General features: G+C 39.6%; 1 protein-coding gene across 4 annotated transcripts in view; it reads left to right on the top strand.

Moving 5' to 3' along the window:
• The window catches only part of TMTC1 (transmembrane O-mannosyltransferase targeting cadherins 1), a 263,017-nt gene that overhangs the window by 225,243 nt on the left and 15,923 nt on the right, over nt 1-21,851 (top strand). For all 4 annotated transcript variants that reach the window (XM_032347548.1, XM_032347545.1, XM_032347546.1 and 1 more), the window contains 2 exons: nt 5,033-5,141; nt 20,691-20,793. In XM_032347548.1, coding sequence (XP_032203439.1) covers nt 5,033-5,141; nt 20,691-20,793 — 212 coding nt within the window. The remainder of the gene's footprint in view (nt 1-5,032; nt 5,142-20,690; nt 20,794-21,851) is intronic.

Raw genomic sequence — 21,851 nt, forward strand, 5'->3', positions numbered from 1 at the left:
TCTGGGTTTTGAATTTGTGCTTTTAACCACTAAACAGAGTTAAGGTAGAGAAGCTGCTAAGTGAGGAGGAAGTGCTCAATAAATAAAAACTATATTTGTCATTTTCTTATGATTCTAAAGCTTGGGATGCTTCTGTCTTCCTTAGAATTACTTCCGTAATATTGAAAGAACTGTAAAATGGAGATATAAAGTGGATGATAATATTATCCACCTCTAATTCATTGGGATACTGAAATGCTTATTTAAGATTTACAAAGATTAAGAATAAAAGAATAGTAAAACCATGTTTTTTTTTAAGTTAATTTAACAATTACTGAATTTCTGCTATGTACAGATCATTGGGATAAAGAAGTAAGATTATAAAGACATGGGTCTTGTCTATGAAGGAGCTTAAAACCTAGTAATTATCTCAGAGCACCTAACATTTAAGAGAGTGAATGCAGACGTGCTGAGTGTGGCCAGCCGGTGGAACAGGACAGATTCGAAGTTCTAGATGAAATCCTCTTGTCACAGTAGCTGTGTGCTGGGCATACGTCACTTAGCTCTCCAAAGCTGTTTATTTTATTCAGGTGTTGGTTGCTGGTATTGTTTTCAAAATCTTAAAAATGGCAGTAATTATGCCTAATTCATTATACTTGAGAATTAAAATAAAGAATGCAAAAGATTCACTTACTGTATCCTTAGCAGAGAATAAATGTTCAGCAAACAGCTACTGGGAAATGGGAACTATTGACAACTTGCTTGCATGGCCCACTCATGGGTGGACAGACACACCCCCCCTCCACGAGGCGGGGGCAGGGGCCCCTCTGTGCTGCGCCAGTGCCTTAGAGAAGAAAAGTGAGCTGGAGCCCAGATACTCTTTGGAATGTTGAGCTGAAAAACAAAGAGCAACTGTCCCTGTGGGAGGCCGGCCTTCTTGCGTGGACCAGGGCAAATCACTGACACCGTCGGAATCTCACCCTCTTCCCTGCTGTAAATTAAGGAGGATGAATTATACCCATAATTCTCAAATCTGAATGGCTGTCATATTCTCATTGAGTGTTTGCTATTAGGAGGCCCACCCTAGGAACACCAAGGTCTTTTTGAAAGCTCTTGAAGTGATTTTAAGGTTCACAGGGTAGAAAAGCAGTGAAGTCGGTGCTCTCTCAGGTTCTGTAGGATAAATGCCAATGTAGTCTGGCTGGACCAGTGGGTACCTGGTTATGTTTGGAATGTTGCTCAGAACCACATTTTGGAAGGTTTTAAACAGTCTATCTGTACACAGCAGGGCCTCAATGAAGATTTTTATATAAAGGAATGTGTTGAAGGCAGTGCTCTAGAAAAAATGTGTCTGTCAGTTGTCTGCATGTAGTGGAAAGAGAAGAAAGAGGGAACTAGAAACAGGTTGGGAACGAAGGTGTAAGCAAGCAAAACTAAGTAAGGCGCAGTCTAGTTGAGAGAATTGCAGGAGTATTGCTGCCATGTTTTAATTAGTATGAGATAGTTAGTGGAGAAACATGAGCTGTAATGTGGGAAAAGGGATGCCTCTGAAGCCAGAATCAAACGGAAATAAAGTTCAGTTCTCATGTGGTAATTATGGTGCTTTATGACCAGAGAAGGTCCTGTGGAGATGAATTATCTACTCTAAGTTACTATGTCAAAACCACACCTATTTCATAAGCTCCCACCAAAGGCTGAGCAAAAGAGGCACTACAGAGGAACCGTCTCTCCCCACTATTTCTCTCCCTTTCAGAAATAAAAACAGCAAAATTACTGCTTGTGAGTTTCTCAGGGTTTTGTTAAAAAAAAATTTTTAAGTGTGTGTTAAAAGTGGCATGTGCCTGACACCTCTTGGTGTCTAATGATTCTTGAAGGCTCAAAGAAGCAGGGAAAAGGGAAAATCATCCAAGAGTGCAGAGACAAGAGGAAAAGTCTTAATCTTTGCATCTTGAAATCCTCCTAACCCAAATTACATAGTGAGCTATTTTTCTGAAAATGTGTCCATCCTTCAAGAGATTAATAGAGATAGAGTTTTTCATAAAGAATTAAGTTTCCTTTGAGGAACTTTGTTGCTAACTTTTCCGCTGTGTCCTATGAATGTTAATGGACAGCCTCAAGTGTTTAGATTCCTAGGCTGCATTAAGTGGTAATTAATCTCACCAAGTTCATATATAAAAGGTTTAAGCTGCCGTTCTAACTGATGTGAGTCATGACAAATAAAAATCACTGAATTTTTACTATCAAATTGTTGTAGGTTTTTTTCCTGCTGATTCTGAAGAATATCCTAGCCCAATTATATCCCATGGGGCATAATCTTCAGCCTTAATTTCCTAAGTCTGAATCTTCTTCTGGATTTTGGGAGGATTTCCAAATTAATGAAGTGTTTGAGGGGCGCTTAGGGGGTGCCGTTGGGTAAGCATCCAACTCTTGGTTTTGGCTCAGGTTGTGGTCTCTGGGTTGTAAGGTTGAGCCCCCCCCCATATCAGGAGACTCTCTTGCCCCCTGCTTCAATCCCTCCCCTCTAAAATAAATAAATAAATCTTTTAAAAAATTTATGAAATCCTTGGAGGAAGAGTTCTGTTAACCATGAAGTCAATAGTCAAATGACCAGGATTAAAAAAGGAGCTTGCATTTATATGTACTATGGAAGAAGTGTTTCAGGATATATTTTAGATTAGAAACCCAGGAGTACATAAACCTAGTGGACTTCCATAGAGTCTCACAAACACTATTTAAATGTTTGTTGACTAAATGAATGAATCCGTTAAAAAAAAATCACTAAGAGAGCTGTGGTGCACATTTCTTATAACCCTTCAACTTTTGAGCCATATCCCCAAAATAATCCAGTGAAGCACTCAGGTGTTACGCCTTGTTCTCAAGCGCAGGACCAAGAGGAGCCCGGTAGGAGTTAGCTCACCCCCAGTGAGAAGAGGATAGCATTGGCAGCCACCTCCCTTAGGAAATAGCTAGCATGTAATAGACTGATGATGATAGATGTTGGCTAAATTGAATGCAAGGCTTGTGCTGGAAACATGACTTTTGTGTTTTCAAGGTCTATGATAGAAGACTCTTTTCCAGGTAAACTTGCCTTGTAGCATGCTGCTTCTAGCACTTGCAACTCAGACTCACGGAGTCAATATTGGTTTTCCCTCTCCACATCTTCATCGTACAGAGACCAAAACCATGGGGGTTTTGCAGCAGGAGCTACACTGAGCTGCCTTGGCTAATTTATGGAGCAACTCTGCTGAAATCTCAGTGTGCAAACAAATTACTGGAGAATCTTTTTAGAATGTAGGGTTCAATTCAGGAGGTCCAGATGGGGCTGGAGGCTCTGCATTTCTAATGAGCTCCTGGTGAGGTGGATGATACTGGTGCATGAATCATACGTTGAGCAGCAAGGTCATTAAGAGGTGGGTTTCTAAGTAGTTAGAAGAAGCACAGTGCTTGTGATGGACAAGCACTGGCTCTCCATCCAGAAGACTGGTTATATCAACTGGATGTGTCACTCAGCTTTTCTGAATCCAAGTTTTCTTATTAGAAAAATTAATATGATAGGGCAATGAACACCTGCTGCATGGATTGTTGTGAAAATTAATACCTGTTTTGTGAAAATTTACCAGAGCATAAGGTACATTGCCAAGTAAATGATCGTTGACCCTAAATAGTGAAAACAGAAGCACAAAATTCTATATTGGTACCCAGTAAAGATAGGGGGGACCCGTAGGCTGTGCTCTCTGCAGTTCAGGGATTCTTGTTTTTCTGTCTTTTCATTCCACTTCTTTTACCAGTTACAATGCCTAGCACTTGGCAAGTGGTCAGTGTTTGTGAAATTGTATTAGTAGCAAAGTTGATCACTGCCAGTGTGTGTGTTTTTGGCTTTAAAAATACTGATATATCAAGGGGCACTTGGGTGACTCATTGGGTTAAAGCCTCTGCCTTCAGCTCAGGTCATGATCCCAGGGTCCTGAGATCGAGCTCCGCATCGGGCTCTCTTACTCAGCGAGGAGCCTGCTTACCTTCCTCTCTCTCTGCCTGCTTGTGATCTCTGTCTGTCAAATAAATAAATAAAATCTTTAAAAAAATAAATAAAAGGGCGCCTGGGTGGCTCAGTGGGTTAAGCTGCTGCCTTCGGCTCAGGTCATGATCTCAGGGTCCTGGGATCGAGTCCCACATCGGGCTCTCTGCTCAGCAGGGAGCCTGCTTTCTCCTCTCTCTCTGCCTGCCTCTCTGCCTACTTGTGATCTCTGTCTGTCAAATAAATAAATAAAATCTTTAAATAAATAAATAAATAAATAAATAAATAAATAAATAAAAATACTGATATATCAGGATAATGTCCATGTGCCTCTCCTGTGGCACTAGCAGGAAAGAGAACTGCCACCCAAAATATTGGTAATAATTCTGGGGCCTTGAGTCCTCTCTGAACCAGAAACAATCCCTTTCAGGAGAAGACTAAAATGAAGAAAACAGAACCAGCCCAGATTTTCAATAAAACTTTGATGATAAAATAGCCAGCCAGTCATTCTTTGTCAGCCAATAGTCACAGTATTTCCTAACTTGACATATTAGGTATAAATTGTTGCCTCTTAGATATAAAAGCTCAGGTTAACGTGAGCAGTTTGGCTGGCTTGTCCCTGAGAGATGGCTCAGCCACTGTGGGGGTGCGGCTAGTCGTCCAGATGCTCAGTGCACCTTCCACATCATTGTGAGCTGGCTCCCACGAATGCCTCCACAATTGCTCCTCTGAGGGTTGAGGTTTCTGGTTAACAAACTTATAAAATACTAAAGCTCTCAAGAAAGTGCATAGGAGGAAAGAGAAGGTAGAAATATCAGTGAATAAACTGCAGCATCATTTACATCTCTTTCCACTGAGAATTCAGAAGCAGAAACTATTGGCACCTTGAGACAATCTAGTTAATTCATTTGCAGTGAAATCCAGAGGGAATCAGTTTAGCTTTGCTAAAAGAAATGAGATCTCAGCGTCTAATCAGAGGATTTAAACAAAGTGTTATTAAAAGATGTTGTTTTTTTTTTCACTCTCTATAATCTCTAGGTCCCAGGAGAAAAAAGAAGAGGCTATCACCTTGCTGAAGGACTCCATTAAATACGGTCCCGAGTTTGCAGATGCGTATTCTAGCTTAGCTTCATTGTTGGCCGAGCAGGTAACTGTGTCCTTTGAACTTCACATATTTTAAAAAATTTTTCCTGTTGAATGTATACACTAATATTATCTAGATTTTGATGCTAATGGTTCAATTTGTAAACTCATATTGGACAACCAATTTCTATGTCAGTTTTCTTCTTGACAGAAATGACAAGTGTACCTTTCTTACTCCAATACTCCTGGTCTAGTGAAGGTAGCCTTTAGACACAGATGGTCCATTAGAGGTCATTGATGTATTCTGTGTCACTTTGAGACAGAATCTGTCAAGAGCAATACACAAGACACACCTAGATGGCTCAGTTGGTTAAGTGTCTGCCTTCCACTCAGGTCATGATCCCAGTGTCCTGGGATCGAGCACCGTATCAGGCTCTCAAGGAACCTGCTTCTCAACCTCTGTGGGCCACCCCTCCTGCTTGTGTTCTCTCTCTCTCTCTCTCTCTCTCTGACAAATAAATAAATAATTTAAAAAAAAAAAAGAGGGGTGCCTGGGTAGCTCCATCAGTTAAGCATCTGCCTTTGGCTCAGGTCATAATTTCAGGGTCCTGGGATTGAGCCCCACATCAGTTTCTCTGCCCATTGGGGAGTCTGCTTCTCCCTCTCACACTCCCTCTATGTTCTCCCTCTCGTATAAATAAATAAAATCTTTTTTTAAAAAACCTCTAAAAATTTAAAATAAAATGAATGAATGAATGAATGAATGAATGAATGAATGAACAATGCACACTATTTGCTTATTTTATTGCTATTTACTTAATTTTTCTGGGGAATTGCTGATGGACTCAGATCTCCAAACTCAATATGCAACCAATTATTGATACTCTTAATAGATCTTTTGTCTCAGTACCTGTTAAAGGATCACATGAGGCTCATAGAACAGACTCTGAAGAGACAAACATTTCTGGTGGCATAAAGGAATATTTTTCTTCCCCTCCTTCTCTTTACTTGTATCTAAATGACTGGATACTATTTTTCAGTGTTTTGGATACATGTCGCCTGCTAAGGGGAAACAAACAAATTATCTTCTCTAAATTGATGATACTGTCCTGTTGGCACATGTAAGTGCCTTCAGTAGACAGTGGATTCTGCTCTCACACAATTGCCAGACTGTCTTTAAAGGTTTTATTTATTAAAGGTTTTATTTATTTATTCGACAGAGAGAGAGATCACAAGTAGGCAGAGAGAGAGGGGGACGCAGGCTCCCCACCGAGCTGAGAGCCCGATGTGGGGCAATCCCAGGACCCTGAGATTACGACCTGAGCCAAAAGCAGAGGCTTAACCCACTGAGCCACCCAGGCGCCCCCAGACTTTCTTTAAAATCAAAGTCAGCACCTTGCAAAGATGCCCTGTAGCATTCTGTTGGCTTAAATGGGATGAACGTTGGTTACATAGAGGTGGTGCTATTTATATTCAAAAAACTTTGGAGGTTTCACCAGGATGCCAATTTAGAATTTTCTGTGGATATTTAAGTGTTAGAAATGATAAGCTTAGTTTTCATGCTCTGCTATTGTCCATGTAGTGTAGTTGGGCTTTAGACAAAAGCCCATGCCTGTGGTGGGTGATTTCAGTGCTATTTTAGCACAGTGGTTAAGCGGACAGGAGGATGGTCGTGTTCTGTGTATGGTATACACTGGCTGTCCTCAACTACCTTTGGCTTGTGTTGAAGCAGACACAGTAGGAGACTTCTGAAGCAAAGATTGATTCTGCCATTGCTCCTTTTTCTCAGCTCATCCTGTTTCGCTCATTTTCATAGGACCTTTCCCCTGCCTTTGCCTGGCTGCATGTCTTGCCATTACTCAGACATGCCAAGCATGCTTCTCTCTTGGAGCCTTCGCACTAACTGTTCCCTTTGCCTGCAGCACTTCTCTCCCAGACATCATAGAGTATCCTTCCTCCTATCACGCTGGTTTCTGTGCAAAAATTGCCCAATCAGAGGGGTTGTCTATGATTACCCTTTATAACTGCCAACCTCTCACTGCCCATCATGTTCTCTGTCACTTTGTCCTGCCTTATTTTTCCCAAATAGTATTTATCATCATCCAACACACACATATTTTTAAGATTTCATTTATTTATTTGAGAGAGAGCATGAGCTAGGGGTGGGGGAATGGTGCATAGAGGGAGAAGCAGACTCCCCGCTGAGCAGGGAGCTGAATATGGGACTTGAATTCAGGACCCTGGGATCAATGACTTGAGCCAAAGGCAGATGCTTAAATGACTGAGCCACCCAGGTTCCCCTAACATATGTTTGTCTGTGATCCTTCTCCCACCATTAGACTGTTTAACTCATGAGAGCGGCCATCCTTTCTATTCATGGCTATATTCCCATGTCCTTCACATTGTATGCAATCAATAAATTTTGAGTGAATAAATGAATCTATATGAACTGAAGGATATATAGTCCCTCCAATCCAGTACATATTCTGAATTTTCCTCTTTTATTATGGGAGGACTAAGCATGTAGGCCACATTGTTTTGTAATTGATCATACCCAAATGTAATGTGTTTGTCCTGCACTGAGTGGTAGTATGAGGACCACCATGTGCAATTGCTCTTCATAACCATAGAATCAGGGATGGTCTTGGGAACAGCACTTACTACCTCATGCAGTGTCGTCTTTATGAGGACTCAGGAGAATTTCTCTCATCTCAGTATTGGGAAAGGTTCTGCTTCTGAATTGAACTTTTTTCCCTTTATTTTTAATCTAACACAGGAAAAATCTTGTAAACACTAAAAAGGGTCAACTCTATTTCCATTTTCCTTGCCCCCAACCTCTGACTAACAGCCATCTGGACTGTATAATATGCTTTTCTGTAGGTACCACTTTTATTCCAGGCTTATCATTTTCCTTAAATTATTTTATTCAAGTTTTATTTCCAATTCTTAAAACTACCTCAATTTCTTTGTGGAATAATGGGATATAAGTAAGCAAATACACTTCACTCTTGAACAGTGTGGGAAGTAGGGGTGCGGACCACCTGTGCAGTCAAAAATCCACATATTGACTCCCCCAAAACGAAACTACTAACAGCTTACTGTTGACTGGATGCCTTACCGATAACATAAACAGTTATTAGCATATATCCTGTGTATTATATGTGTAATATACTGTAGTCTCACTATCAAGGAAGCTAGAGAAAGAAAATGTTATTAAGAAAATCATAAGCCAGAGAACATATATTTACAGTGCTGTCCTGTGTTTATTGAAAAAAGCCTGTGCATAAGTGGACCCATGCAGTTCAAACCCACATTGTTCAAGGACCAGCTATAAATAAAATAATGCATTCATTGTTCCCAGCTCTTGTCTTTTTTCCCAGTTCACCAGGACAGATGATAAGCATTTAATTGCTCTTCTTGATGAAAACTGCCCTTACGTTAAATGACATTATCACTTACCTATTATGAGTGATAACGTAGTATGTTTCGTGGAGCTCTTTGCAGATACGAGAATGTGTATCTAGTCACACAGTTCCATCTTCCTAAAATGCCATCTTATCTTTCTCCCCTTAAAATTCCTCCCTAGTTTTCAAGATCCAGTTCACCTTCCACTTCCTCCCCCAACATTTCTCCACCCCCTTCTCATGGGAGTAGAGCTCCTATAAAATTTATGAAAGCACACACATCAACGTGCAAAATAGTCACACATTTTTATTTCTTGAATTCAGATGTGGAACTACAATTTAAACAATTTTTCAGGTTCGTTTTCTTCACAAGACCGTAAGTTTCCTTAAGAAAAGCAGCGTCATCTTTGTGTGCCCATTTCTTTTCTAGGGCTTAGGACAGTTCACTGTATGATACAGGCATTCAGACAGCATGTTTGGATTTGATTTTCTTTGAGATTCAGGTACTCTGTAGTGTGATATTAAGAGCATTTGATAGGGAGCTAGGACACCTGGTTCTAGACCTTTCTCCATAGTTAACCAACTGTACAGACTTGGGTGAGGAGTACTTTACCTCTCTGGGCCTCAGTTTCCAAATCTGAAAATTGATAAATATTCTAAATTATCTTTACTTCATCTATAGCGCTAACATTTCAAGAGTGTGTCAAATTATCTTTTTTCATGTCAATTAAGTGCTATTGTTTTTTACCATTTTTTTAATCCAAGTGTAATTAATATACACTGTTGTGTGAGCTTTGGTTGTACAACAGAGCAATTGAATAATTCTGTACATTACTCAGTACTCATCAGTATACATGCCCTTAGTGCTCATGAATATTTCAATGAATGCTGTAAGGTTCCACCGTAATTAGTGCTATTGTTTCTATACAAATAAAGGATTAACATGTTAATATTGTGAAAGTGAATTGCCTTCTTCAGTTGTGTTTTCTTTCTAAATTAATGAGCTCCAATTTGGTGAAAAGTTACTGCTCTAAAGATGATTAAGATGTTCTGTGATCTCAAAATGTACTACAGTCCATTCTGCAGTATCTTGCTATTAACACATCTTATAGGAATTGAAAGTTTAAAAAGGACAAAATATGTATGTTTCCTCTGTCATGTTTAAGGTATGTTAGATGCTGTATTTAAAATCAGCTGTGTGATAAATTTAATTTTCGTGAACCACAGTGGTAAATTGGAATAGAGTTATTGTGTGTCACATGGTTGAAGTTATGAACAGTTTTCAAGAAGAACAAAGAATGATTACAATCATGATCTTTCCTGCCATATAAGGGTCACTTTTTTTTTCTTTTTCTTTTTTAACCAGGCTTTCCTGCTCTAGGTTCGAATGTAAAATGCTATGAGATCTAAGAATGTAATTGAAAGATTGAAAAGTTTTCTCTTTTCCTCCTTTAGGCAATTGATTTTTAACATCAAAGAGACAGAACAGCTGTTGGGCATAACTCAGGGTTGCCTTTCCTCTCTTTCAACAGCTTGTCTTCATGTTTTGAATTCTTCAGGAATAAAAGAGTGCTTCAGAGGCACAAGCAAGGCACAGAGAAACTGGTAGAGAGAATCCACCCAGCTTAACATTCTTTGGTAGTAAATGGATTCATTTCTTGGTGGCACAACCTTATTTAACAGCATTCCAGAATCTCCGACTCCCAGAGTGTATGAAAGCAAGGACTGCAAACCTTGGCCACTCTGTAACACAGCGTGAGCCCATCCCTTCATGGAGCAGGCCGTCTTCCAGCATCATCAGACACATGCATGGCCTACCCGCACTGTTGTTCTGGGCCAGTCTAATGACAGAAAACTGTCCTGTACCCCCTGGACCCCTAAAGTGGGTCATCCTGTAATTGGCTCCCTTTGAGCCCCGTCTGACAGAGAGCTTGTTGGGCGCAGTTGTGTTATCACTTCCCTGATCACCCCTTTCCTAAGCTAACCTCTTTTCTTTCACCTTGATTCTTTCTTACCCTGATTTCCAGATTCTTGGCTTCTGGTCGTGTTGCTTTGCATAGCCTCTGGACGATCCACTTTTTCTGTGACTTCCTGTATTAAAGTGGCTTCCTGTATTAAAGTGTAGTTCAGCAAGTTCAGGTTGGAATAGAAATACTTCCCTGGGTTGACATCCTGGGTGTCTGCTAAATGTCACCCTGAAATGAGTTCTGCTGGTTGTTTAGCAACCGCATGGCACTCTGGCTCACATTGGAGACAGTCAACTCAAGTCCCTATAACCTGTGAATCTTTGTTAATGCAATTGTTGTTAATACAAGCCTTATCCATGCTGAAGGCATGTTTTTATAATCTGGCTGAAAGGACTCATCTTTATCTGTATTTAATTTCAACTTCTTTGTGATCAGTCTGAGATTTCAGGTGTTCTAGGACTTTTTGTCCTTTTTCTGCCATCTTTATATTAACTGGCCTTCCCAGATATTTCACTTGGTAAATTAAATAAAAATAGCTTCCAGTTACTTATTTATGTTTTTGATTAAAAAATGTTGCAGAGACCTGCATTGTGTCTGTAGATCTTCTTGCCAGGTTGACCTCTCTTTCACCTGAGACTCTTTACGTACAGTTATTTGTTGGTTCATTTAGCCAATCATGTTATCATCTAGCTCACCTCATCTTATCTATGAGGATGTTGTGAGGTGCTTTGTTAGAAACCTGCTGAAATCCTTCCCCTGATTGGAGGATGTGATTCTATTAGAAAACAACAATGAGGGGCCTGCGTGGCTCAGTAGGTTTAGCGGCTACCTTAGGCTCAGGTCATGATCCTGGGGTCTTGGGATTGAGTCCCGCATTGGGCTCCCTGCTCAGCAGGGATCCTCGTTCTGCCTCTGTGCCTCCCCTCTGCTTGTGTGCTCTCTCTCAGACAAATAAATAAATACAATCTAAGGGGGGGGGACCCACCCCCAAAAGGTTTCATTTGCCATCCCTTGCTTTTACGGTAAGCATACTGCTGTCTGTTGACCCCATCTTCCATCCCCACTGCGAATAGAACCTGGAGTGTAGTAATCTCTTGTGGGATTTGCCTGGGACTAATATTTTGTTCATTCTGTTGGAATCCAGAAGTAAAAAGTAATTCTTTCTGGGCACAGTAGAGAATTTGAAGAGGGAAAATTTGAAAGATGAGTTAAGCTGAAAAGGCATTATATACGAGACTTTTGAGGCCCACAGTGGAGCCCCGATTTGAAATTGATAGATAATAAGAAGCAAAGGCAAGTGACGAAGGAAGAGGTTTTTAAAACCTGGGAGGGAGAAAATCATGTGGAGTATTTTGAGGAGGTTTTTAAATGCATTCTGCATAAGTAGTGGAGAGCCTCCTTTCTGGAACAAAGTGTGGGCATGGACAGACGTTATTGTGGAAAAAGAATCCCTTTGTATTTAGGAACTATTTGTATGTGAAGGCTGAAAGGAAAAGAAAATGGAAAATTAAGAATTCCAGGGTCAAGCACCTAACAGTGAGAAGATACATAGCCACTGAGCACCATGGGGAAGCCAAGGAGGTGGGAGATTTTAGAAAGGGTGGAAATGAGATTCACTTCCACATTCCTTTTCAGTTACCCAAGTAATATGAAAATGTAAATGAAATGTATGAAAAAGAGAAGATAAAATATACCTTTTATTAATAATGTAATATCTGGAAATAAAGAATATTATTTTTTTAATTTCCCGCAGGTCTTTCAATATACTTATTTTGTTTTCATACTTCAATTCACATGTAATTTGTATCCTATTCTTTTTCATTTGCTATTAAATTAAACATACTATACCTGTTTTCATGGTGCTAGACGCCCTTGATAATACCATTTTAATGGCTACTTACTAGTTATCAAAATTATACATTGTGATTTATATAATAATACCCCAAAGTTTGGTCACTTGGTTTCATGTGTGCATGCATGCGTGTGTGTTGGGAGGACAGTGAACTTTTCCTTTCTTACGTCTTTTTTAAAACAATATTTTGAATCATTTCTAATGATAGATTCCTAAAAGTAGAGTTCCCATATCAAAAGAGTATCATCATATTTCACTGAGATACCTTACTAAATTGCTCTTGAGGTATATTACTGAATTGCTTTTCTAAAGAGTGGTACCCATATCCTCTGCTCCCAGCAGTGTACAGCCTTTAAATGTTGAATGTTAGTGGAACCTTTAAGTGGAAATAATGTGTGGACAGATGGCAGCGAAGGAGATTAGGGCTGGGAAGGTGGATTTAGGACTCAAATAAATGAAACCACATTATGAGTAAGTTATTTCTCTCAGGGGAAAATGAAGAATAGCATGTGAAGAAAAAAAAAAAAAAAACCTTGAAGAATTTTTTAACCTTCTCATTTTACAGAGAAAAATACGGTGTGTACTAAATTAGCTGCTGCTCAAGGTGATAGAGATAACTAGTGTGAGGGCCAGGACTGGAGCCTGCTTTCTTGACTCCTTGGCACTGCACTTTGGCTATATGACTCTGAAGTCCTATGACTGGACTGCAATAATGGGCCATAGTCAAGGAGGTTGGGTGTGGAAGAACAGAAGAGACAGAGGAAACCACAAAGGGTCAGCTGTCATAGAAGTGAGATACATAAAAGAATCTGCAAAAAAAATTGATGCCTGTGTCTGCTGCAGCAAAGAAGTCAAGAAAACTGAGAACAGAAAATAAACTCTTAGATTTAAAGTCAAGGTGGTCTTGGACTTAGTGTTCTCTTCTAGTTCTCCATACCACTCAGAACTGGCTGTACTCCAGCTTCACAGATAGGACTGTAAACTTTTATAAGCCAACCATCATTTTTAAACAGCCTACTCTTATGAGAGATGATATAGGTTGCATTACACTAACAGTAAAGGGGGAAAAAAATTAACACTGCTTATGACTCTGACCCATTGTAAATTATTGCTAGCCCCAGGTTTATAGCCTATTGAAAAACTCAGTTAATTTCATAACACTTAAGATATTTTTATTTAATGTATTTTGAGATAAGACTTCACCGGATACAAGAATGAAAAGAAAATTGGAATAATAAAATATAAATTAGGAGAGTAGACCAAGAGTGGATGGTCTAGAATCAGCTTTTCTCCTTCTGCCATCTTTTGGGTCAGTTCAGCCACATATACTGTTGCATTGTGGCCAGGCCAACTTGAACCAGACCCTACTTTAAGAATTATTGATTTGATTATTCAGCACATACTTATTGAACATCTAGGTATCACCAAACACTAAAGATTGTTGAACTAATAAAGTACAGGCCTTATCCTCATGGAACTTAGAGTCTGGAAGGGAAGGCTACCCCTGAGCAAAGAACTATAGCCCCCTCCCCAGTATCTAACACAATTGTGACAAATGTGTAATGAAGAAGTACCCATGAGAATGTGGGAAGGGGCACATGGGGGGCAGGGGCGGTGGCCAAAGAGCAGCATTTAATCAGCCACCTGAAGAACTTTTAGATAGCAACAAGATTTTTAAAAAGAATGGGAAAAGCTTTCTGGCTAGAGGGAATAGACCACATGAAAGCTCTGGGGTGAAGAAGAGTGGGATCTCTTCCTCTAATAGAAAATCATATGCCTGGAAGTGCAGAGAATGAGGACAAATGGTGTGAGAAGAGTTTAGAGATGGGGGAGGGGGGAACTGCAGTTCTCTGCAAATATGGCTCCCCCGCTTTTTTTGTGGTCTCCTGACAGTGTTATATACCTGTAATTGCTTACTCTCATCACACTTTTTCTTTAAAGCTTTTCTTTAATGATTCTTGGCATTTCCTCTTTAAAGTGATTGTTCTTTGCATAAATTATCACAGAATAGTGTTGATCACAATCTGCTGGGTGATAAAAAAAAAAAAATTCAAGATTAAGAAAGACCTACCTTCCTTGGTGAAGAAAAATGCCAAGTTCCTTGGTTCATTTTAGTTGAATAAGAAAGAGAATTAGACATCAAATATTGGCAGCTTGTTTCTTATGAATGTCCCTGCTGAGGACTGATAGGTGGAAGAACTGTTTTGTAAAGAAAATAAAAGCAAAGGAGAGGGTGAGAAAGCAGGCATCTCTACTCTCTGGTTGGTTTTTGTTTTTTTTTTTTTAAGATTTTATTTATTTATTTGACATAGAGAGTAAGAGAGAGAGTGCAAGTAGGCAGCGTAACAGAGTGAGATGGAGAAGCAGGCTCCCCACTGAGCAGGGAGCCTGATGCAGGGCTTGATCCCAGGACCTTGGGATCATGACCTGAGCCAAATGCAGTTGCTTAACCAATTGAGCCACCCAGGCGTCCCTGCTCTGTATTTTGAACTGCCATATTTTAAAGTTTCTTAGAGAAATCATTGACATGAGTTTAAACATCCATTGCTCCTAAACTTCCCAGTTTCGTCATTGCAAATAAAGACATGGGGCTAATGGGAAATACCTTAGAGATATGTATGCTCATATCATTGACCAGAATGAAAATACTTCTAGAAAACAATTCAGGTGCATGACCATGGTGTCAGGGTACTAGGAGAACTTTCCATCCCAATCTCTGTAGGTCCTTCAACACTTTGGAATATCATATCTTATACCTTCTATACATTAAGTACCTGTTATGGGCCATTCATTAAACCAGCTGTTCACAAAGTGTTGACTAGGGACCCCTGAAATCCAAGAAGGTCAGTGCAGTTTTCATAATACTATTAACAAGTAATTTGCCTTTTTTAACTCTCATTCTCTCATGAGCGTACAGTATTTTTTTAGAGGATCCATGATGTATTTACAATTACAAAAAGACATTAAAATGTTCTCCCACTGGGGCGCCTGGGTGGCTCAGTGGGTTAAAGCCTCTGCATTTGGCTCGGGTCAGGATCTCAGGGTCCTGGGATCAAGCCCCACATCAGGCTCTCTGCTCTGCAGGGAACCTGCTACTCCCCCTTGCCCCCCGCCCTCTGTGCCTGCCTCTCTGCCTACTTGTGATCTCTGTCTGTCAGATAAGTAAATAAAACTTAAAAAATAAAGAGTTCTCCCACTTTCCAATTAAATGTCTATTTTTTAAAAATATTTTATTTATTTATTTGAGAGAGAGAATGAGCGAGGAGAAGGTCAGAGAAGCAGACTCCCTGCAGAGCTGGGAGCCCGACGCAGGACTCGATCCCAGGACTCCAGGATCATGACCTGAGCCAAAAGCAGTTGCTTAACCAACTGAGCCACCCAGGTGCCCTCTATGTTTCTTCATATACTTCAACTAAAATCATAAAAATAGATTAGCACAGGAATATCTAGGTGGCTCAGTCAGTTGGTTGTCCAACTCTTGGTTTTAACTCAGATTGTGGTCTCATGGGTCCTGAGATCAAACCCTGAGTCAGGCTCCATGCTCAGCAGGGAGTCTGCTTGGGGATTGTTTCCCTCTGCCCCTCCCCGCCCACTCTGAAATAAATAAATTAAATCTTAAAAAAATAGACTAGCTTTAAAGTACATATGAGGATCCATCTGTCTTCTGTTATTAAGCCAGGCATTAAAGAGATTTGTAAAAATATGGAATAATGCCAGTATTCTCACTAGTTTGGGGTTTTTCTTTTTGTTCTTTTGCTATGGAAAAGTATTTTTTAATTTTTTATATAAATGTATTATAGTTCAGTTTATTATGTTTTAAGTAAACTATAAATATTTTTTATATTTCTCAGCTTTATGTTCATCGTGGTGAATAGTGATAAATATAGCCCACATAAACAAAGCTCTTTGGGGGTCCTCAGTAATTTTTAGAGTATTAAAGGATCTCAAAACCATGAAGTCTGAGGATGGCTGCATTAAGCCTGTGTCCCTTTGTCCTCCTGGTTGCTGCAACTTGAACTACAAGAAGTTTTCCAAACATATCAGTTAGCCCATGAGAGTAAATTACAGTTGAGTTGCTTTTTCCAAAGATCTGCTCTTCACTTTCCCTTCCCTGAGGTAAAAAGCATGTCATGTTGGGTAATTACAGCATGTAAAAAGTGGAGATGTTGACTATATTTTATCTCTCCCCCAAGTCCCATTTTCTTTCCACCCTACTGAAAATGCTTGAACCTTGGAGAGGAGCCCATGGTTGCAGGCTGCCCATTTTAACCATCGTCCTCAAAAGTGATTTCATGCTGAGACAGGGGTTATTGGGGACTCTGATGTACGGCAGACAGTATTATTTGTCAGAGCCATTCTCTGGTCACAACCATTTTTAATTAAAGTTGTACTATAAATAACTTATATTCACTTCCTCTGGATCTCACAAGTCAGTAGAGACCAGGAATGATGAGCTTAGGTCAGGACATCTAGCCAGATGAGGTAAATAGAGAGTGAGTTGCTTAAAATAGAGCTTCAGGGATTGAGGACTACTACTTGTTAAGATAAATGCATTTCCCTTCCAGAGAAGGTGGAATTTATTTTAAATAAACACCTCGAAGGTATTTTTCTTCTTTGGTGGTGGCTCCTGTTCATTTTTTAATAAGTAGAGCTAATCATTCCTTGAAATTTACAGTCCAGCGAAAGGAAAAGACAGATATTGAAGACATTTTTCATAGAGCCCAAGTCTTGAGACTGCCCTTGGATGACCAAGGGCACACGGATGCCATCACTAGCTCTTGACACACATGCTCTTTTAAATCCCATTACTTCTTTGGACCTTGAAAATTGCATTTCTAGTGGAAACCCAGCTCATAAACCCCCAGTAAGAGAAGTTTTAGATGAAAAAGATGATCTCTTTGGCTCTCTGAGAGCAACAAGAAGGTGGGGGAAAAGTAAAATGAAATCAGGTGAAGGAGGAATTGCCCTTGAAAACTCTTGTTGACTGTTGTATTTGACTTCACCAAGTCAGAATGTGAAGACACCAGTGTTAACTCTTTTCAGGAAAAGTACCTTTCAGTTCTCCCACAGTTCCTCCAGATTACTTATAAAGTGATGTTTCTTAGATCTGAAGTAGCCACAGATTTTTTTCAAGACGGCTTTGTGTTCTACAGCTGCTGGAGGTAATGCATCCAGCATTCTCGGGCATTTGGATCATGACAGGTGTCGAGGAGCTATCTCACCCCAGGTCTTAGTGTCACTCCTGGCTGCCCTTGTGGTTCCCCCCTCATGACACTGTGACAGTACATTGCGATGTCGTCTTCCTCTCTGCATCCCACTCGACTGTCCTGGCAGGATTGTGTCGGTCTTGTTCACTCTTCTGTCTCCCCTGCGTATTTGGCACATGTATGGTGCTCACAAAATAGCTGTGGACAGGACAGATGGATATCCAAAAGTGTAATTGTTTCTTTTGATGCCAGAGACACCATTATTGCCAGAAATACTGCTTTTATGCAGGGCTTATTCAGTTCCCTGTCCACCAAAAGCCTAAATTCTCTTCCCTCTTCCCTTGTAGCTATAAGATATGGGCCATGTCTCTTAGCCACTTTGTGCCCAAGTTTCTTCATGAGTTAAAAATGGTGGCAAATTAGTGTCTTTTTAGTATATTTCTATTTATTTATAAATATAAAGTATTACTCTTTCCAGCTCTAATATTCTTTTATTTTCTTGGCTGAAAATCTCATCCATTGTATTTTTAATAGTTGGGTGGGGTTAGGTTTTTTTTTTTTTTGAAGTTTTGATTTTACCATGACTATGTTAGTGCGTTTTTAAAAGCACCATATAGCATAGAGAATTTGATCCTTTTAAGACAAAGGTGACATTAAAATCGAACAGTAACACTTGTGGAATGGTAACACAGGAAACTTGAGATCTCTAGGAGCTGACACCCCAGCTTTGGATTAGCCAGGTGTTCTTTTTCTGGTTGCCTCTAGGATATGAGGTGTTTATTAAACTCTGTTTCAGATTATTAAGAAAAGTTAAAAGGAAAAAACACCTGGGTTAGTTAATTATTTCTCATTTAAAGCCAACTGAAGAGCTCTTGTAGGAAAGGAACTTGAGACTCCTGGCTACTCGGACAGGGCCACGACTCCTCATGGGGCCGCAGGAGCCACTCTAGGACTCCTGAGCTCAAGAGAAGCTGTACTTCCCTTTTTAAAACACTGCTGTCATTGGGTTGTATTTATTAGTTCACTTGTTTTTGAGCTCCTGATAGAAGTATTTTGTTCTCTTCATCTCCCTGTTTTTGGTATCTGTCTCCTAGTGATACAGTAATAATGCTAACACTAACTAATGATCGTAACAAGGATATGGCTAACGTGATAAAGGGCTGTGTGCTGAGCATTGTTCTACGTGCTTTACATGTTTTGATCCATTTAATACAACAACCCTATGCGATAGGTACTACTGTTATCCTATTTTACAACTAGGCACGTAGAAAAGTGAGGTCACATAGATAGTAAATTGTGGGACTGGCATTCCAATGCACATAGTCATGCACTGGCAGCCCATTGCTTCATCGCTGTGCCACACTTTCTGTAGGCCTTGCAGTAAACATGTCCTCAGTGAATGAGTAAATGAGAAGTATGCAGTGGTACTTGGTAGCTATTAATATGATTAGAGTCTTAATAATTTATGTCCTGCCTATCTCTAAACACACATACACAAATTTGTTGGTCCTACAGTGAATGATAGCTTCATAAAGTTTTTCTTCCCTTTAATAGATTGAAAGGTTATTTTGAGATTTGAAGTTTTTATTCTTTAATTTTCCTAAATTAGACTCTGTTTGGCAATCGAAAATACATGTACTTTTTAGAAACATGGATCTCCATTTTCGCTGGACTGTGGCTTTGTAATTCAAATAGGTGAAATTGGCCAAATTCAAACCACATCTTGTTTCCTAAATGGTACTTAAATGTGTGGATTCGAAGAGATGGCCTTAGGGGCACCTGAGCAGCTTAATTCATTAAGTGTCTCTTCATTAATTCATTAAGTAACTCTTGATTTCAGCTCAGGTCATAATCTTGGAGATGGAGGATTGAGCGCTGCGTCGTCAGGCTCTGGAATGCAGTCTGCTTGAAGATTCTCTCCCCCCCACCAACTCATGTTTGCACGCTTGTGCACATGTGCTTTCTCTCTCTCTCTCTCAAATAAACAAATAAGTAAATAAAGTTTTGAAGAAATGACAGTGGTCCTTCCACAGAGAGTCAAGTGTCTTTACTTTTCTGGGTCAAATCAAATGGAGGCTCTTTATAACACAAGGCTCAGTGCATTTTTTATTCACAAGCCAAAGGGGTCACATCTGAGAAAATTGATGCTGTGCATTCCCTTTGTGTGTGTCTGGTTGAATACTTAATAGTAGTAAATGTGGTAAAATTATGAAAAATGCCTACCCTCAGAGCATATTAAAGGAAAAGTTGCTGTGTGCTTTATGCCTGATTATTTCCTTTTACCTGACCTTCCCAGCAGTACCAGGAAACTGTGAAATTGTTTACTCATGAGTAATTGTTAGGACCTGGGTAGCTTTGATTCATTAAGTAGGTTTTACCTTCTATATTGTGAAAGAATGTGTAACCCTGTGAAAAATGTACCTAATAGCTAGTTCAGAATTACTAGTGTGCTAAAGCAAATCTTTAGAAGAAGAGCAGGACAATTAGGAAGATGTGGCAGTTGATCTGGGCCTTGCCACAGTAATAAGAGTTGGAGGTCTGCCTTTGGAGAGAAGTATATTCCTATTGGAGGATTTGGCTCTGAAATGAAAACACAGGTTGACTAAAAGAAGCAGCACACAGTTGGGTGGACTCTAGAACTATTTTGATTAAAGAAAGGTCAAGGCCAGTCCCTCCTGTAATTGGCATCAGTCTCCTCCTTTCCTCAAAAACCTCCCCAAATAAACCATGCAGTGTGTGTAAAGTGAGCGTTAGCTCTGCCAAGTGCAGCTGTTAGATGGATGTCCTGGGCCTCCTTGGCTCCCAGATTGTCACCTCTCAAGATATTCCTCTGTGGATGTGTCTGTCACTCCTTTTCACACAGAGTTACTGTGGTGGAAAGCATACCAGTCAAACAACTATTTGAGGCTTTTTCCAGTTGCAGGGTAAATCCTTCTAGATGTCCTTTCTTAGTAAATATCTGCTTGTTTGCCCTAAAGGAACTAAATAGGAATGGATATGAACTGTAGGAATTTGTGCCATTGGCACTGACTTTAATTCAAAATATGTAGTGTTTGATCTTGGTGCCTGTTACATAATAGATGCTCAGTAAATTGGTTTCTTACTTTTCCTATTCTGTTGTTCAGTTTATTGTTGTTGTTGTTTTGAACTTTCTCATTTATTCTCCTTTGTTCTCTTTTAAAGGAGAGATTTAAGGAGGCTGAGGAGATATACCTGGCTGGAATAAAGAACTGTCCAGACAGCTCAGACTTACACAACAACTATGGGGTTTTCTTAGTTGATACTGGTGAGTGAATTTAAAGAGAATCTGTTCCATTGAGATGAGATAATACTATCTATCAAACAAAATGGCAACCACCCAAATGATTTCTCTTAAGTAACATTCACTGGGCTTGGCAGGAAACTCACACCATTGACCATCCCATTGTACCGTGGGGCTATCATTTCTCTAAGTCTTCAAGTTCGGCTCAGTAAAATCCACCCAGTTTGTATAGCACTCAGAAAAACTCCCCAATCAGAATACTTGCTGATTTAATGAGTAGCAGGCTTTTGAGTATCATTTAGACAAGTCCATAAATCTATGATGATGAAACGGTCCTCAGCAATGATACACGGCTTGCCTCTGAATCTACTTACCAGCAGATGGAAAATACTTATGTATGTCTGATTTTAAAAAGGCTCCAGAATTGTTCCATCATTCTTTACTTGATGTAGATTACAGAAACTATATTATTATTATTGATAGAGTGCTCTTACATGACAGGTGCTATATAAAATATACTTACTCCATCTTATTTAATGCAAAACTTTACTGGGCAGGGATTCTGTTTTCTTTATGATTTGTGTCCCATCTACTTTTGACACGCTATGAATACTTATAAGGAATCAAAAGGTAGTTGAATTTAATACAAAAGCACCATTCTATTCTCGTTGACTGTTAGGCTATCTGCCTTGTGATAAAATTATTTTAATTATTTTGTCAGTATGAATACTCAAATGGGTTTTTATTTTCTAGTATATCTGAAACTTTTCTGTTTAATAAAATGTAAATTTACATTCCAAAACTCCTAGGAAATGCCCCTTATATTTACACGTAAAATTGTTTTGTAGTGCCACCTGCTGGTTTCTTAGCAACACACTAATACATTAGGTGTCCTGAAGATATAAAAACTGGAAGAGACCCCCTGTTGATCTGGTCTTCCCTCTTCCTTCTACCTCAACAACAAACAGTGCTACTCCCCTAAAAATCCCACTGGCTATCCTGTATATCTTCCTGCCACTTCCTTCATAGTCATGTATTTTGTACTGGTAGAAATTCTCCCTATTACCAGTGAACTGTACATA

The sequence above is a fragment of the Mustela erminea genome, chromosome 6 (assembly GCF_009829155.1).
Source record: "Mustela erminea isolate mMusErm1 chromosome 6, mMusErm1.Pri, whole genome shotgun sequence".
NCBI lineage: Eukaryota > Metazoa > Chordata > Mammalia > Carnivora > Mustelidae > Mustela > Mustela erminea.